Source organism: Anolis carolinensis, chromosome 1 (assembly GCF_035594765.1).
Source record: "Anolis carolinensis isolate JA03-04 chromosome 1, rAnoCar3.1.pri, whole genome shotgun sequence".
Lineage (NCBI taxonomy): Eukaryota > Metazoa > Chordata > Lepidosauria > Squamata > Dactyloidae > Anolis > Anolis carolinensis.
This window is the reverse complement of record NC_085841.1, coordinates 179,275,767-179,291,901: the sequence shown is the minus strand read 5'-3', so window position 1 is coordinate 179,291,901 and position 16,135 is coordinate 179,275,767. Positions and strand designations below refer to the sequence as shown.

Genomic DNA, 16,135 nt, shown 5'->3' with positions numbered 1-16,135 from the left:
TCTTAACTATAATCAACCATGAAAATATTTAGAAAACAAAAAGAATGCCCACGGGCAATTCATGCCATAGAGCAGCAAAGAGAGCCATTTATTTAGTAATCCAGCACTTATCTCCAGGGCAAGATGAGGAAAAAAACCACTGACCTTGTACATCATCTCTTAGGCTCCTTCTGCACTGCCATACAATCCAGATTATCAAAGCAAATAATCAACATTTTCTGCTTTGAACTGGATTATATGAGTCTACACTGCCATATAATCCAGTTCAAATAATATAATCTGGATTTTATATGGAGTGGAGAAGGATCCTTTATTTCATACATTTGTATCCCTACCTTCTCACACACACACCCCGGGGGGGAGGGGACAGGACTCAGGTCAGCTTCACAACTAAACATCCTAAAGCCACCATTTTGTTGTGTGCTTTCAAGTCATCTCTGATTTATGGTAATCCCAAAACAATCTAATCACAGTAGTCTCATTGCAATATTCCTTCATTCCTTTCCTCTGAGAAGTTCCAAAGGTGGCTTCCAATGGCTAAGCAGGGACTTGAACCCTGGTCTTCAGTGCTGTTCTCCAATGTTCAAACAACTACACGACACCAGCTCTCAAAGTCAGAACTGCAAAGGCAATATAAGAGCCAAAGTGGCTTGAAACCTATATATCGCCCTGGTTGCAGAAGACACACTGAATCAGCTGGACACACCGACAGATTGACTCACTATTCAGCAACAGATTTATTGAGTCTATTCTATTTGGGACTAATACATTCAGGCAAAGTTGAACTCGGTTTATTTTAAATCCTCTCGTTAGCACTTCTTTGTTTCTATCTTTGAGGACTTCATGCAAGACTAACCTGTTTCACCATAAGTGATCCTGTAGTATCGAACAGTAACAGCTGGGGGCTCCCAGGAGATGACCAAGCTACTGGGGCTGGTGGCAGTGACATGGAGGTCTCTTGGAACATCGGAAACTAGATAGACAAGTTTAAACAAAGTGTAAGCAATGAACAAAGAGCTTTTACAGCAGTCTGGAGTATTTTTTGTAATTATCTAGAATTTTTTAAATAAAAGGGATGTTGGAGGGAGGTGCCGGCAGAGTTCATGAGCAGCGGAGATACACAAGACAACCCTTGTCACAAAACTTAACTGTATCTAGTTTAACTTTGGGAAGTTTCATCTAATTTTGGTTTGCTTCCTCCTTCCTCCCAGCCAAACTCTCTATCCCATATCTCAGAGCAAGAGGTAAGATCACAGCTGTGATGTTTTCCAACCTGTGAGTAGAGGATTTGAGGAAATGTCTTGATTTATCAAATATATTTTTGTATCACCTCCTTGGCCACAAGGGCTCCAGAGTCAATGAAAAAATAAAGGGAATTAAAAGAGTACAAAGATAAAAACGATTCAAAAATCCTAACATACCCTTTTTAAAACATTTTAAAAGCCTAAAATAAAAGTTATTTTATTAGTTTTATTAGTTTCAGTGGTGCAGTGAATTAAACCCTTGTGCCAGCAGGACTGCTGACTTGAAGGTTGGGTTGTTGGGTTGTTCAAATCCAACCCGGGGAGAGTGTGGATGAGCTCCCTCTATCAGCTCCAGCTCCATGCGGGGACATGAAAGAAGTTTCCCACAAGGGGACAACGTCCTTGCAGACGGCCAGTTCTCACACCAGAAGTGACTTGCAGTTGCTTCTGACACGAAAAAAGTGGAAAATTCTCCCCTCCCAGTGAGCTGTTCCCAGAAATGTAACCTCTCTTTTCATTTACCTCTCAGCCCCTTACCTGTACTTTGATGTCCAATCAAGGGCAAGCTCTCCTCTTTTCCGTTGAAGGCAGAAATGCTGACCACATATTCGGACCCTGGAATCAGGTCCGTGAGAGTGATGGAATTGCGAGAGGGAGCAATGCGGTGCTCCTTGGGCCGGCTTCCTCCTTGCTCAGGGTAATGGCGAATTTTGTAGCCATTGATGGGAGCGCGAGGGGCCATCCAATGGACAGTGAAAGAGTGAGCTGTCGTTTCTGAGAAGTCCAGCCCAGTTGGGGAATCAAGACCTATTTTTTGCAAGAAAAATTATACCAATACATCTCAGATGGAGGCAAACAGACCCCACATATTTACATTACACATACTATGACCGGACACAAAATGGACATTTTTTGAGATATAAAAATATGCAGTGGAATACACTGCATTGGAGTGTGTTTTAAACAGAAGCCGGATGGACATCTGTCAGGAGTGCTTTGGTTGTGTATCCCTGCATGGCATAATGGATTTGGACTGGATAACCAACTCCAACTCCTTGATTTAGGAAAACAAAGATCAAGCTAGCTTATTCAAACATTAAACCCCACCTCCTTTTTCAAGAAGAATAGTAACTTGGAATGTAACAGCCTGGGAGGGAAAATTTATTTATTTATTTATTTATTTATTATTTGCAGTATTTATATTCCGCCCTTCTCACCCCGAAGGGGACTCAGGGCGGATCACATTATTATATACATATAGGGCAAACATTCAATCCCCATATACACATAAAACCGAGACAGAGACAGACGCAGAGACAATTTAACCTCAGTGGCCCTGTAACTGGGACACATCACTATCACATTCAATCCCCATATACACATATAACCGAGACAGAGACAGATGCAGAGACAATTTAACCTCAGTGGCCCTGTAACTGGGACACATCACTATTTAGTGTGGTGCAGCATAGCAGCTGCTTCATCATCCACTGTGACGGCACTTCCTAATTTTTTTATTTTTTTATTGATGGGTGCTCACCTCGAATTCATGACCTCATGGTCAGAGTGATTTATTGCAGCAGGCTGCTCACCAGCCTGCACCACAGCCCGCCCAAGCAGGAAATCAAATTACCTACTTAGTGCTTTTTCTCTGTAATCAAAGTTTTACATTTTGGACATAGTGATAAGTACAATGGTGGAATTTATCTAATTTCTGAGAAAACAGAAAAGTGTCAAAACTATAATGGAGGTAATTACTTTTGGGGATCCTTACAATAGAATCATAACCTGCCGCTCGTTAAAGTAATTGTCCAAGTTTTGCAATGTTTTCAATGCTAAAATTTAAAAACAGCAAACTCAGTTCACAACTCAGGGCCCTTCCACACAGCCATATATCCCAGAATATCAAGGCAGAAAATTCCACTGTATCTGCTTTGAACTGAGTTATCTGTGTCCAGACTACCATATATTTCAGTTCAAAGCAGATAATGTGGGATTTTATTCAGCTGCATGGAAGGGGTCTCAGTGGCCCTGTAACTGGGACACAAGCTTGTGATGGAAGTGGGAGCAAGAGAAGGGCCTCCACAGCTGAACGAAGAGGTCATGCAGGTTCATAGGGGGAAACACGGTCACGAAGGTAGGCGGGTCCCGAACCGTTTAGGACTTTATAGGTGAGAACCTGCACCTTGAATTGGGACCGAAAAATAATTGGCAGCCAGTGGAGCTCCTTGAATAGGGGGGTTGACCGCTCCCTGTAAGTTGCCATATACTTGGACATAAGTTCCATCACACTCAGAGGAATCTGGGTAAATATTCCTACAAACAGACTGCTAGTCATATTAAACTTAGATTTTAAATTCTAAGTCTTAAACTGTCATTAAATTCAAGCATGAATGTTAAAGATCTAAAAAGCCACAATTTGTCTGCATCCAGAAGTAGAAATGATCTTCAAAAATGGCAGAGCATATTTGAAAAAGGTATGTATTAAAATACAGGCCTTCCTTCTTAAAGCAAAACTGAAGAAAATAATGTCAATCATTCGTAATCTACAAACCTGTTTTCTGCTCTCCACTCAGAGGTTTGCTCTCATGTTGTTCATACACACTGTAGACTCTGACCAAATAAACAGTGCCAGGCAGGAGATCTGAAGATTGAAAAGATAAACAGTTCAAGGTCAATTACACAACTGTAGGGGGGGGGGGGCAGACGATAAATCTCAGCTTTTTGAGTGAAAGAGTACTTCGGCTTGAATATTTTTCCTTAACAAATATGCAGTTGCAACATCTGAGTGTATAAAGAGGTCTAAACATCATTCCAGGTGAACATGCTATACTATCTCTTAGGGCAGTGGCTCTCAATCTGTGGGTCCCCAGGTGTTTTGGCATACAACTCCCAGAAATCCCAGCCAATTTACTAGCTGTTATGATTTATGGGAGTTGAAGGTCAAAACATCTGGGGACCCATAAGTTAAGAACCACTATCTTAAAAAATAACTTGGATTTTTCCAACCAGTAACATCTCCCACCCCCAACTTCCCACATGTACTGCCTTTTCAACTGCTTTTCCACTTCCTTTTTTGCAAGGGCATCATCACCAGCATCTCCTACTACATAGAAACTAATAAAACGATTCCAAAAGCCCTCTCTTTCCAAAGTGATGGACAAATCTGTCTTCTCCTTGTTTTCTATACTCTATAACAGGTGTGGGAGTCATCAGGACTTCCAGATGTTGATGGACTTCTACTCCTAGCAGCCTTAGAAAACATAAACAAGGATGAGAATTGCCCTGAGCTGATGTCCAGCAACATCTAAATGGTCACACATGATTCTCACATATGCTCTACACCAGTGTTTCTCAACCTTTTTTGACCAGGGATCACTTTGATTAGGGACCATTTCACCAGGAACCACTTTGACCAGGGACCACTCTCCAACATTAGTACCAAAAGGGTTACGAATCCGTTTTTGGGCAACTTTAGATTCAGTTTGGTTATTTGGGGTGCTGATTCAGAAAATTGCATTGGATAGAACACATCAGCTCTAGTTTCTGATACAGAACCTATGCCACCCAGTACTCGCCATCTGCTCCCCTACAGAAAACCATATTTAATAATCTAGAGCAGATGTGGTCTATCCAATACAATTTTCTGAATCAGCACCCCAAATAACACCAGGAACAGGCCTAAAAACGAAAGCACCAATAAATGTTTTTTGGTTGGGCTGTGTTATTATCCGTAGTAATAACAATGAGGCTGCGAACCATATTTTAGTTCTTGTGAATTCATGGCAGCTTACAGAAGCACATACAAGTGCCATAACACATAAATAAAAGTTAAATTATATCAACCTACCACTACCTCCTTCTCATGTCTGAACCTGCCTTCACTACAGCAAAAATGTATGTAAGTCTTTACACAATTTGGTTTTATACAGTTGGCCCTCCACGTTTGCAGGTTCCACTTTTGAGGATTTGATTATACACCTCTATACTACTGCCAAAACCTGATCATCAAGTTAGGTTAGAGCACTGATTCTTAATCTATGGAGCTTGTCCACAAATGGGATCTTTAGCTCAATGTTGGAGTCTCGAAAAAATTGGCAATAGTAAGAGGTTTGTGAATGTCACCTAGTGGCTGTTTTAGACCTTACATAAATCTGTTGTGCAGTGTTTATAGTAGATTTACTCTGGAGAAAGTACTTCAACTGCACTTCATAAAAAGGAAAGTCAACCTGTTTAGCAAGCCTTAAAAATGCTCATTTGTTACCATTAAATGTGAGATTTTGCAAGGGTCCGGAGCTCCTAACCACATGAATTTAGAAGACTGGCTGTATTTTTAGTCATTAGTTTGCATATAGCCTGTAACTTCATTGGAATAAATGAGTATACTGGAATCTTCTAACTCTGTTTAATATATTCAACTTCTTATATCAGTTTTACTTTGCATTGGCCCTACCAAGACCAAACAGAAATCTGAAATTCATTTCTGGGCAATGTCCATGTTATCAATTACATTCCCTTCCACACAGAAAATCTCACCCACAATTCTTCTTGTCTGCGATATAAAAGGAATATACGAGCCAGTGGAAGGCCAAGGGATCCATACCAGTGTTTGGTAGTAATGGGAAACTACTGGTAAAAAGGAACTTGAAATCTTAGAGAACATTTCTGAAAAGGGTGAGGCTGGGGAAAAAATTGGGCGATTGCTGTTATCTCACTGAATGTCAAGTACACAGTTAAACAATGTACATTAGTAACTTACTTGTTAAAACGACTGCATTGTCAGAAGGAGAGATAGACAGCTCTGTAACATCCTCATCATTCTTTACAGGTGAGAACCGGACAAGGAAACTGGTCAATTCAATGGATGCTGGTGGAGTCCAGGTTACTCTTATGGTGTCAGGTCCCACATTGGTGAAGCGTAGATCGGTGGGGGGAGGGACAGCTACATTTAAAGAAAAATGCGGTTTATTATTTGGGAGGAGAATGAATGCATTTCAATACCAGTTCAAAGATATACAATGTCATGCAAAGGAACCACAGATCCCCACTACTGAGTATGATCCATGCACATACACTACTGATCTATACTGTTTCATTCCACTAAAGTTAAAATTGCTGTAATGTTTCATTCCACTAAAGTAAGGCTAATATAAAGCACTTCGAATGTCTTGGTCCATTAACCAGTATCGGATGACAGAAGTTAAATTCCTTGTATAGCAAAACTTCAAAAAGTTATTTCTTTCATTCCACTAACATGCATATCGATCAAAAGATGACTCATAGCTGTGAAGTCTCTTGGACTCTACAACTACTTTTATGAGAAAAGGTTGTAAAGTCACCATTCCACTATTGTACCCACTGCCTTCCATGCATTTCAGGTCATTTTCAGTACATGCACAGAGAACCTTCACAGACTGCCATACCTGTCACTAGCTTGAATTTTGAGGATGATTTCTGCCCTTCAATTGAAAACTTGGACCACTGTATTAAGTATCCATTGAGTTATAATTGAGATAAAGAACTCAAAAGAGTTTTAACCCACTGCCAAATTATTCTGTTTATTTCAACTGTGATGCTGCTTAATAATAATAATAATAATAATAATAATAATAATAATAATAATAATAATAATAATAATTCTTCCCCACCTCTCCTCACGGCTTGAGGCAGGTAAATTGAATAAGTTGACAAATTTTGAATTTTGAGTTTGGTCCAGCTCAGATATAGGCCCCTTCCACACAGCTGAATAAAATCCCACATTTTCTGTTTTGAATTGGCTTATATAGCAGTGTAGACTCAGATAACCCAATTGAAAGCAGACATTGTGGGATTTTCTGCCTTGATATTCTGAGTTATGGCTGTGTGGAAGGTCCCATAGACTCTTATACAGTCATTATAATGCTGGGAGAATAAATGATGAAGATAATTGCTTTTACCCATCTGAACCTTAAGGATAGAACAGCAAAGGCCAAATGAATTAAGTGCCTGCTGAGATGCTGAGCCTTGTAATTGAGGGTGCTTCTTCACTGTAGAATTAATGTAGTTTGACACTACTGTGATTACAATGGTTCAATACTATGGAATCATGCAGCTTGTGTGACACCAGTACTCCTTGGCAGACTTTGTAAAATTACAACTCTCATGATTCCATAGCATCAAGTCATGGCAGCTAAGGTGGAATCCAACTGCATTTATTCTACAGTGTAGATGTGCTCTCAAATACAGACTACAAAATCCAAATGCAGATTTTGGGTAATGCAGTAATGAAACTGTGTAAAGCAGTGTTTCTCTGACATCTAGAACAAGCATCTGGCAGCTACCCCACCCTAAAGAAACAAGTGGCCCATTTCTTCTATGAGGAAGACAGAGTCATCCAAGTAGCTAGTGACAGCATGAAACAGCACTTGGACACCGTTGTTCTTCAACAATCACCCGTTTGTTGAGTCAGCGTAGTGGGGGCACTCTCTCCGCCATTAATGAGGGTGATTACGCTGATCTCATAATCAATGCCCGGCTCCAGCCCTGTGATCGTGTAGTATCCTACTGAAGAGTCCACAAAATCTTCAAAAATGGGGACACTCTCTCCTGCTGCCACCACCGTGATGCGGTAGCCAATAATAGTGGAGGCGTTTAGTGGGGTCCACCTCAGGGCGATGCTTGTATCGGTTATGTCAACAAAGCTTAAGTCAGTGAGTTGGGGCACCTCTATCAAGTTAAGGGAGCAATACAGGGAGGCAAAGACAAACAAAGGCAAAACACAACAACAACAAGGAAGAGAGAGAGAGAGAGAAAGCAGTGATTGTCAGGTCATGTGAATTAACACCAAGGCGCATAGAAAAGTCATTACGGTGATATGTCATATTTCCTTCTCAATAATGAAATCCACCATTTACAGTCCATAGACACTGGCTACAGATTGGTCCCTTCTTATAATTTATGCAACAACAAAAAATTCAGCCCAAGCCTATGAAACTCTTTGGCAACAATTACATGTTCAGGATAGGGCAGAAATGGCAACCACTCCATTACCATATATATAAAAAGAAAATCTGAGTTCCTGATGGCCTGTTTCTCCAAATAATTATTAACTTGGCAAGACTGCACCAACCCTTTGGACCTACTCCTTTAACTCCATGTTCCTAATTCTTTGTTGTGCATATTTGGTTGCCAGGATTACACTCTTCATTAGCGAAAGGTTCTCAACCTGTGGGTGCCCAGGTGTTTTGGCCTACAATTCCCAGAAATCCCAACTAGTTTATCAGCTGTTAGGATTCTGGGAGTTGAAGGCCAAAACATCTGGGGACCCACAGGTTGAGAACCACTGCATTAGCAATAACAGGTTTTCCTGGATTTTTCACATGCAAAACAACAAAATTCTTGGGTTCAGAATGTTTTGCCAGGTGCAACCATGGTTCAAGGCAATGGGTTTGCTCAATTAAATGTTGGTTTTTGTACAAGCTTTTGAATTCAAAATTGAAAATTAAGGCTCCTTCTCAATTGACAGACCCAGTCTTTTATACTCAAACATGCCCAACTGTATTTTATAAGTGTTTTTATGAATGACTGATGTAATTTAATAACTTTTTAATTGATTCACAAAGTATTATACAATTTTATATATGTGTTTTATTGTAAACCGCCCTGAGTCCCCTATTGGGTGAGAAGGGCGGGATATAAATATTGTAATAAATAAATAAATTCTACACTGCCATATAAAAACTAGATTATCTGGTTTGAACTGGATTATATGGCAATGTAGACTCACATAATCCAGTTCAATGCAAATAATGTGCATTCTCTGATTTGATAATCTGGGTTATATGGCAATGTAGAAGGGCTCTAAAAAGACAGGCACAACTTTAACACACTTGGGGAAATATGTTATTATGCCAAATAGAACAAAGTGAGGGAGCATGAGATGAAGGAGATGGAACATTTGAAGGATGCTGGAATAATTGCTGATTTTTTTTTGTTCAGTTCACCTTGGAACTACAAGGAAGAGTTTGCACAGTATAGTAAATTTAAGGCATCATTTAGATAACAACCTAATATCAGAGCAGGTCTATGCCTGATGCAAAACATATTTTTATATATAAATAAGAACCCCTTTGACTCTACTGTGGAAATCTGCTCATAGGTATTGCCCAGAACTGGAAGAGAAAATGTCAGCCAAATAACCACTTATCTCCATTGGGCGTGATTGCCATATCACCTGTAAAAAAGCACCAAAAGACATAAGAAAAACCATGTCTTTTTAGTACTTCTTTGCTTCAGAAAGTGGTGTTGGGTTAAAGCCTCAACAGAATGCAATTATACCTGGTGTGTTAGTTCCCCAGAGAGGCAAAGAGAGACTCAGTCTGAGAGCAAGAATGTCAAGCAGCCTTAAAGCAAGCATTTGTCAAATATAGGAGCCAGAAGCCATTTTGTGGTTTTAGCAAAAATAAGACACAATCCCTTAATGATATGTTTGAGGCTCTCAAGCAGTACAAACACAGGGCCAGACTCAGACATCCCAGACAGTCCTCTTAACAACACAACAAGGGCACAAAATAGGTTTCTGGTTCTGACATTGACTTTTGTGCACAAAAAGAGCAAGGAGATGCCCTGTAATAGACAGCAGTTACAATCATACATACAGAGAGCCAGTGTGGCATGGTGGTTTGAGCATTAGACTAAGGCCCCTTCTACACTGCCATATAAAATCAAGATAGTCTTATTTGAACTGGATTATATGGCAGTATAGACTCAAATAATCCAGTTCAAAGCTGATAATGTGGATTATCTACTTTGATAATGTATATTATATGGTAGTGTAGAAGGGGCCTATGACTCTGGAGACCAGGGTTTGAATCCTTACTTGCCATGGCAACCCACTAGGGTGGCCCTGGACCACTCACATTTTCTCAACCTCAGAGGAAGGCAACAGAAATCCCCTCTGAAAATGCCATGCCAAGAAACCCTATGACAGGGTCATCTTAGGGCAGTGGGTCTCAACCTGTGGGTCCCCAGGTGTTTTGGCCTACAACTCCCAGAAATCCCAGCCAGTTTACCAGCTGTTAGGATTTCTGGGAATTAAAGGCCAAAAACAACTGGGGAGGCCAGGTTGAAAACCACTGCCTTAGGGTCTCCATAAGTTGGAAAACACTTGAAGGCACGTAAATGTGGATAAATCAAGACTCCATAGTCAGTCAATGTTTGACTATGGAACAGTTAGATAGGCTTAGAAGAACTGAGTTAGATCAATTTGTTCACATTATCTTTCATGATCTATGTGGCAATAGCTGGAATTTCAAATAGTATATCTGGTGATCCCATGTAGAAAACTTTGGGTTTGGACAGCAGTTGAGAACATGTTCACATGTTACAATCTGCAGGTTTTACCAAATAGTTCACACCATTTGTGGTTCTGAGCCTACTAGAATCCTTCCAAACATCAAGGACTCTCTGTTTTCAACAGCAACTACATTGAAAATGGCCTTTGTTTTGTGATTTTGTGTGCTTCTAACCTTGACCTGACTACTGACTGGCATGGTACAATGTTATGCTGAAGCTTTTTCACTTTGTAACATATGACAAGACAACAATGAATGATTCATTTCCAACACTTTGGAAAATTGCTCTTTTAAAAAACAGTAACTCCCAGAATCCTTCCTGAAAATAGATGTGTTCTGGGACACATGGTTTAAAAAGCAACTTTTCCAAGCTGTCTGATTCAATGGAACCCAGTATGCCAAGGCACTCTGAACTGAAGGCTGATTGGTTCACCACTATCTTATACCTAGGTAAGATTACATTAAGTATATAGAAAGTATGAGTAGCACTTATCATCTCTTTTACTTCTTTACACTATTCTTTAGTGTCTTAAAATATGATCCCACACATAGTGTGTGTGTATGTGCCTTCTCATTGCTTGTCAATGTATGCCAATCTCACACTTTTTTCATAGGGTTTACACAATCAATGAATACTCAGAGGTGGGTTTGTCCATTCCTTTCCCTGAAATATAGCCTATAGAACCTGGTAAATACAATTACATGCATGCAAATCCTACTGAGATCAAAACAAACAGGATCAACACAAAAATCTTCACTTGAGAGTAAGGGTCTTTTTTGTGTAGAACCACTGCGTGAAAAAAACCAAACAATATACTTCTGCAGCCTAGGCCCCATCTACGCTGCTATATAAATCCAGATTATCTGTTTTGAACTGGATTATATGGCAGTGTAGACCCATATAATCCAATTCAAATCAGATAATCGGAATTATCTGTTTTGATCATCTGGATTATACAGCAGCCTTGGTTTCTTTTACCTTGTGTGATGGTTTCAGAGATGGGCAAGCTCTCCTGGTGATCTTTGACTGTATAAACACTAACATTATACTCCACACCAGGACTCAGATGTTCGAAGATGCAGGTCGTTTGGTCAGCATCAACTGCTTCCTCTAGAGTGTAGCCTTGTTGTCCATTTGTAGGGATGGTAGTAATTCTGTAGCCAGTGATATCTAAAGCATAGTGGGAAAAGATTATGACGACACCTATACTGTTAAGCCTAGAAGTGAGGGCTATTATTTAAATATATTTAATGACTTTAACACTCAAAACATGACAGTAAGACTGATCTTTTCCAAGTTGGAGGTGGCAAGGTTGACAATACAGAAAGTCAAAGGAAAATTTGGTCCCATTCACTGAAAACTGATATGGCTCCAAAGTGTGAGCTTGTACTCCATACATGTGGATGGGAATCTGTTGCCCATACCCAGCTATTCACTGAAATATCTAGGTAGCTATCTAGGTAGCTCCATTCTATGATTCTGTAGTGGTCCATAGGTCTTAAAAGACCCTATAGTCTAACTAGTGTCAGGAAGTACTCCAAAATACCAAAATGTTCACACTGATGACCGAGATATTTTTGCTTTCTGGTGGTTTGCTGTACAGATTTTTTTTGTTACATGAACAAAATTATTTTAAAATATTGTGAATAAAATTACCTTCAGGCTATCTGTGTAAGGTGGATATGAAACATAAATTAATTTTGTGTATAGGCTTGGGCCCCATTTCCAAGATATCTCATTAGATACATGTATGTAACTACAAATATTCACCTCTAGTCCCAAGAAAACACCTCTAGTCCCAAGAACTTTCAATTTTTGCTTTTAAGGTGGACACTTTTTTTTAAAAAAAAATGGGTTTTTATGCTGTAAAGTTTTAAAGTTTTATATTCTTGGTCTGCAGTGGTAACAATTAAATTTATTCATTCAACTTCCAATCTACAAATTGTAAAAAAAAAAAAAAAGCTTTCATTTTAAATCAATTCTAAGTTACATAATATGAACTGCTTAAGTACTCCAAGTTGGAAAAAATGATATAAAAGTCAGAATTTATTTCTATTCTGTTCATACAATATTTGGTGTGGGCAACTGTGGGGGGCTTGGGAAGCCATTTGGCCCCAAGGAGACTGTGGAGGGTCACATCCAATGCTGTTCCCCCAAAACAAAAGCACTGAAAAGCTTTATTTGTCCTCAAATGACTTCTGAAGACTTGTGGGGCAATCCCACCACATTTTGTAATAGGAGAGGATGGGGTTTTTTTTTTTACAACTTCTAAGGGTGCATCAACACTGTATAATTAATGCAGTTTGACATCACTTTAACTGCCATGAATCAATGCTATAGACTCACATGAGTTGAAGTTGTACACCTCTTTAGCCTTCATTGTTAAAGTGCTGGTATCTCCCCAAACTACAAATCTCAGAACTCTATAACATTGAGCCACAGCAGTTAAAGTGATGTCAAACAGCATTAATTCTACAGTGTAGATGCACCTTCAGTCACCTCCCGTTAGGAAAAAGGACAAAATTACCTCAATCCCCCTTGGAGGAGCTTTGGGGGCAAAAACAGCACCTTTGAAAATGTCAATTCAACAAGAATATTACTGAGATCTAAAATATAATGTGGCCAAAAAGAAATAGGATGGCAAATGTAAATACCTGGACTGGTGCTTCTTTCCCAAGAGACAGTGAGGACTCCAGTGTCAGGGTTAGACTCAAGATGTAAGTTGGTTGGCGGTGACAGAGCTGTAAGAAATAAAAAAAAATGTTTTACGATTTCTCTAGACCAGTGGTTCCCAACCCTTGGGCCTACAGGTGTTTTGGACTTCAACTCCCGGAAACCCTAGCCAGCTTACCAGCTGTTAGGAAGTGTGGGAGCTGAAGTCTAAAACACCTGGAGGCCCAAAGACATACAATGGCAAACTCAAAAATGTTCTTGAAGACACACTCTTAACAACTCATCCGAGGTTGCTGACAAGATTTCACTACTCTCTAAATTTACTACATGCAACTGGTTGGCTGAAATAGGTTTCCCCACTTCTCTTCCCCAAAGAAGCATCACAGAAAGGCAATAATGAGACTTAAGGGAATTGAATGGATGAGAGGACTATAATGGAGGACAGGGAGATTTCCGCAAATCAAGTAAAAACTATCTTTTGCCTAAGCATTACTTTCTCCAGTAGTACATCAAGACAACATTTGGTAGTTTAAGAGTTTTATGGGAGAAAGAAGATCATGTGAACAGAAAACATGGCCACACTATCACACACTTACTTATTTTAGTAAGGATATAACCAGGGAATAGTGGCATAACTAGAGGATGTGAATCACACCAGGTCTCATCATCAGAGATTGTGACCCAAAAATGACTGTCTATAAAAATTTTGTGCCGTGTTTCGGCTTTATATAACTACACATGTACTTTAGCATGTACTTTAAATGTTAAAATGCAATACTAATTACTTTATTAACTTTCTAATGTGCAAGAGCTTTACTCAGAGCTGTCATAATTACCCTATTAAAATGACGCTTCAACTCACATAGTGTCATCTTCATGCACTCTTGGTTTTCATTGCTACTAGTTTTGGATAGTTGCTGATTTTGACAAATTTTCTGGTAATTTTTCTATAAGATTTTGTAAATGGGAGATTTTGTAGGGGACAAGGTCCATGATGGGGGATGGAGAACAACACCGACTCAAATGCCACTACTGCCCAAGAATAAAACTTTGAGGTCTTTGACTTCAAAATAACATTGATTATTAAATGAATGTTAAAAAAATTACATACGTGTAACTACTGTCTTGACAATAGGAGCATCCCTCTCTTGACCATCTGTGAGGACTGTGATACTGTAGATATATTCCACACCAGGAGTCAGGCCTGAGATGACAATACTCCCAGATTCAGAAATAACTTCTCTTGGTGCTTCACCACCTTGGCTTGGCCGCACACCCAGCTATATTGAGAAACCAAAGACAAATTGTTTGCAGCTATAGAAGTGGCACTATATACCCATGTAGTTTTGTGCTACCTATCAGGATTTTTACTCTGCACAAGTACATGCCTGGTGAAACTTAACTTTCAGATAATTTCAGGTTTTCACTTGCCAGATGCAGGTACGTAATGACTAGGCATGACTGGAGAAAAATCTTTGAAATTTAAAGGGAATTGAAACTGCTAGATTAGAGTTGTAAGTAGAAGTGTGAGTGTTCTGAAAGCAAACATATTGGGATTAAATTCCATGATTCAGCTTCTTCTAGAAGTGTAGCACTATACTGAGAAAAGGTGTCACTCACCTGACAATATCCTGCTAAACAGAAATGAAAAGAATTGACATTCTGGCAGTGGTAACTGACAACTGTCATATCAATAGAGTGGCAAATCTGCTGTGAAAGGTGATATCCAAGGTACTAAATTCCCTTTAAAATAGATCCATCACCAGCACTTTTCTTAGATTTTTAAAAATTTGCACAAAGCCCAGAGTGAATCCACTTTCTCACTGCATGCTTCTGCAGATTTATATCATATATATGGCTTGAAGGCAGAGGGTGTCCCATGTCTAACTGCACACTGTTTTCCTCAACTTTTGATCCCTTGTCCATTATCTCTATTAACCTCTTACTCGTTCACCTTTTTACAGGGTGCAATGAGGTAGCCCCTCCAACAGCAGATCTGGGACTGTCCTATAAGAGCAACACGTTTTAGTGATTTAATTCACCGTGATTGTTTTGTGCCAGGAAAGGGAAGAGGCACCTGTGAGATGTCTCATCTCATCTGTGAAATAGCTTCACTGCCCAGGCTCCTTCACTGCCCAGTTCCTGCTCTTTCTTCTTAACCATGCTAATTCCAACCAGAATATTCAAATGCCTGTGAATTTTAGAGTTTTTGTAGAACATTGTCAGCAGTTTTCTAGCACCAATAATACCTAGCCTACCAATGATTAACAATAACAAGGGAGATCTTACGCAGTCTGGGGCAAAGTCCTCTCTCAGGCCATAAGGTCACAGGAATAGGACATCAAAGCATTTTTTATGACTTTGTTCATCAAGAGTGTGTGCTTGATAAAAAACATCCTATGACTGGTTTGTTTGTTTAGTTTTATGGATTTTTTTTTAAAAAAATAGTTTAAACTATAATCTTTTGTAAATTCCACTAAAATGTCACATCACAATTGAGAATATATATTTAGAATATACATTGAAAAACAAAACAAACACAAAACATCTCAGTCTAGGCATGATTATTCATTTGTCAGGGTCATGTGAGGATATGCTCTGATTTTAGTCATGTTATTTTGAACACTCTTTAATTTCTGGGTTATTTTCACATGACATAGATGACACTATACTTCTATTGCAAGTGCTATGTCTGCATTCAATGGAATCCTGGGTTTGTATAATTTGGCCAGAGCCACCAGAAGAGAATTCTTTGGCTGAAGATTCAAAATTGCCAATCCTAGAATCCCACAGGATGCTATCATTGAAGTTAAAATGGAAAAAGAGAGATATAACTATCTAGACATTAATCATAAGTGCTGAGGCTCAATCTAAAACAGTGGTTC

General features: G+C 39.3%; 1 protein-coding gene across 4 annotated transcripts in view; it reads right to left on the bottom strand.

The window, feature by feature from the left end:
- Nucleotides 1–16,135, bottom strand: part of fn1 (fibronectin 1) — a 103,741-nt gene that overhangs the window by 31,175 nt on the left and 56,431 nt on the right. For 2 of the 4 annotated variants that reach the window (XM_008113554.2, XM_008113566.2), the window contains exons 22-29: nt 14,362–14,530; nt 13,232–13,318; nt 11,556–11,747; nt 7,677–7,949; nt 6,004–6,186; nt 3,799–3,888; nt 1,782–2,051; nt 857–973 (exon numbers count right to left, since the gene is read on the bottom strand). In XM_008113554.2, coding sequence (XP_008111761.2) covers nt 857–973; nt 1,782–2,051; nt 3,799–3,888; nt 6,004–6,186; nt 7,677–7,949; nt 11,556–11,747; nt 13,232–13,318; nt 14,362–14,530 — 1,381 coding nt within the window. The remainder of the gene's footprint in view (nt 1–856; nt 974–1,781; nt 2,052–3,798; nt 3,889–6,003; nt 6,187–7,676; nt 7,950–11,555; nt 11,748–13,231; nt 13,319–14,361; nt 14,531–16,135) is intronic. The other 2 variants (XM_008113572.2, XM_008113579.2) reach the window with 1 other exon arrangement.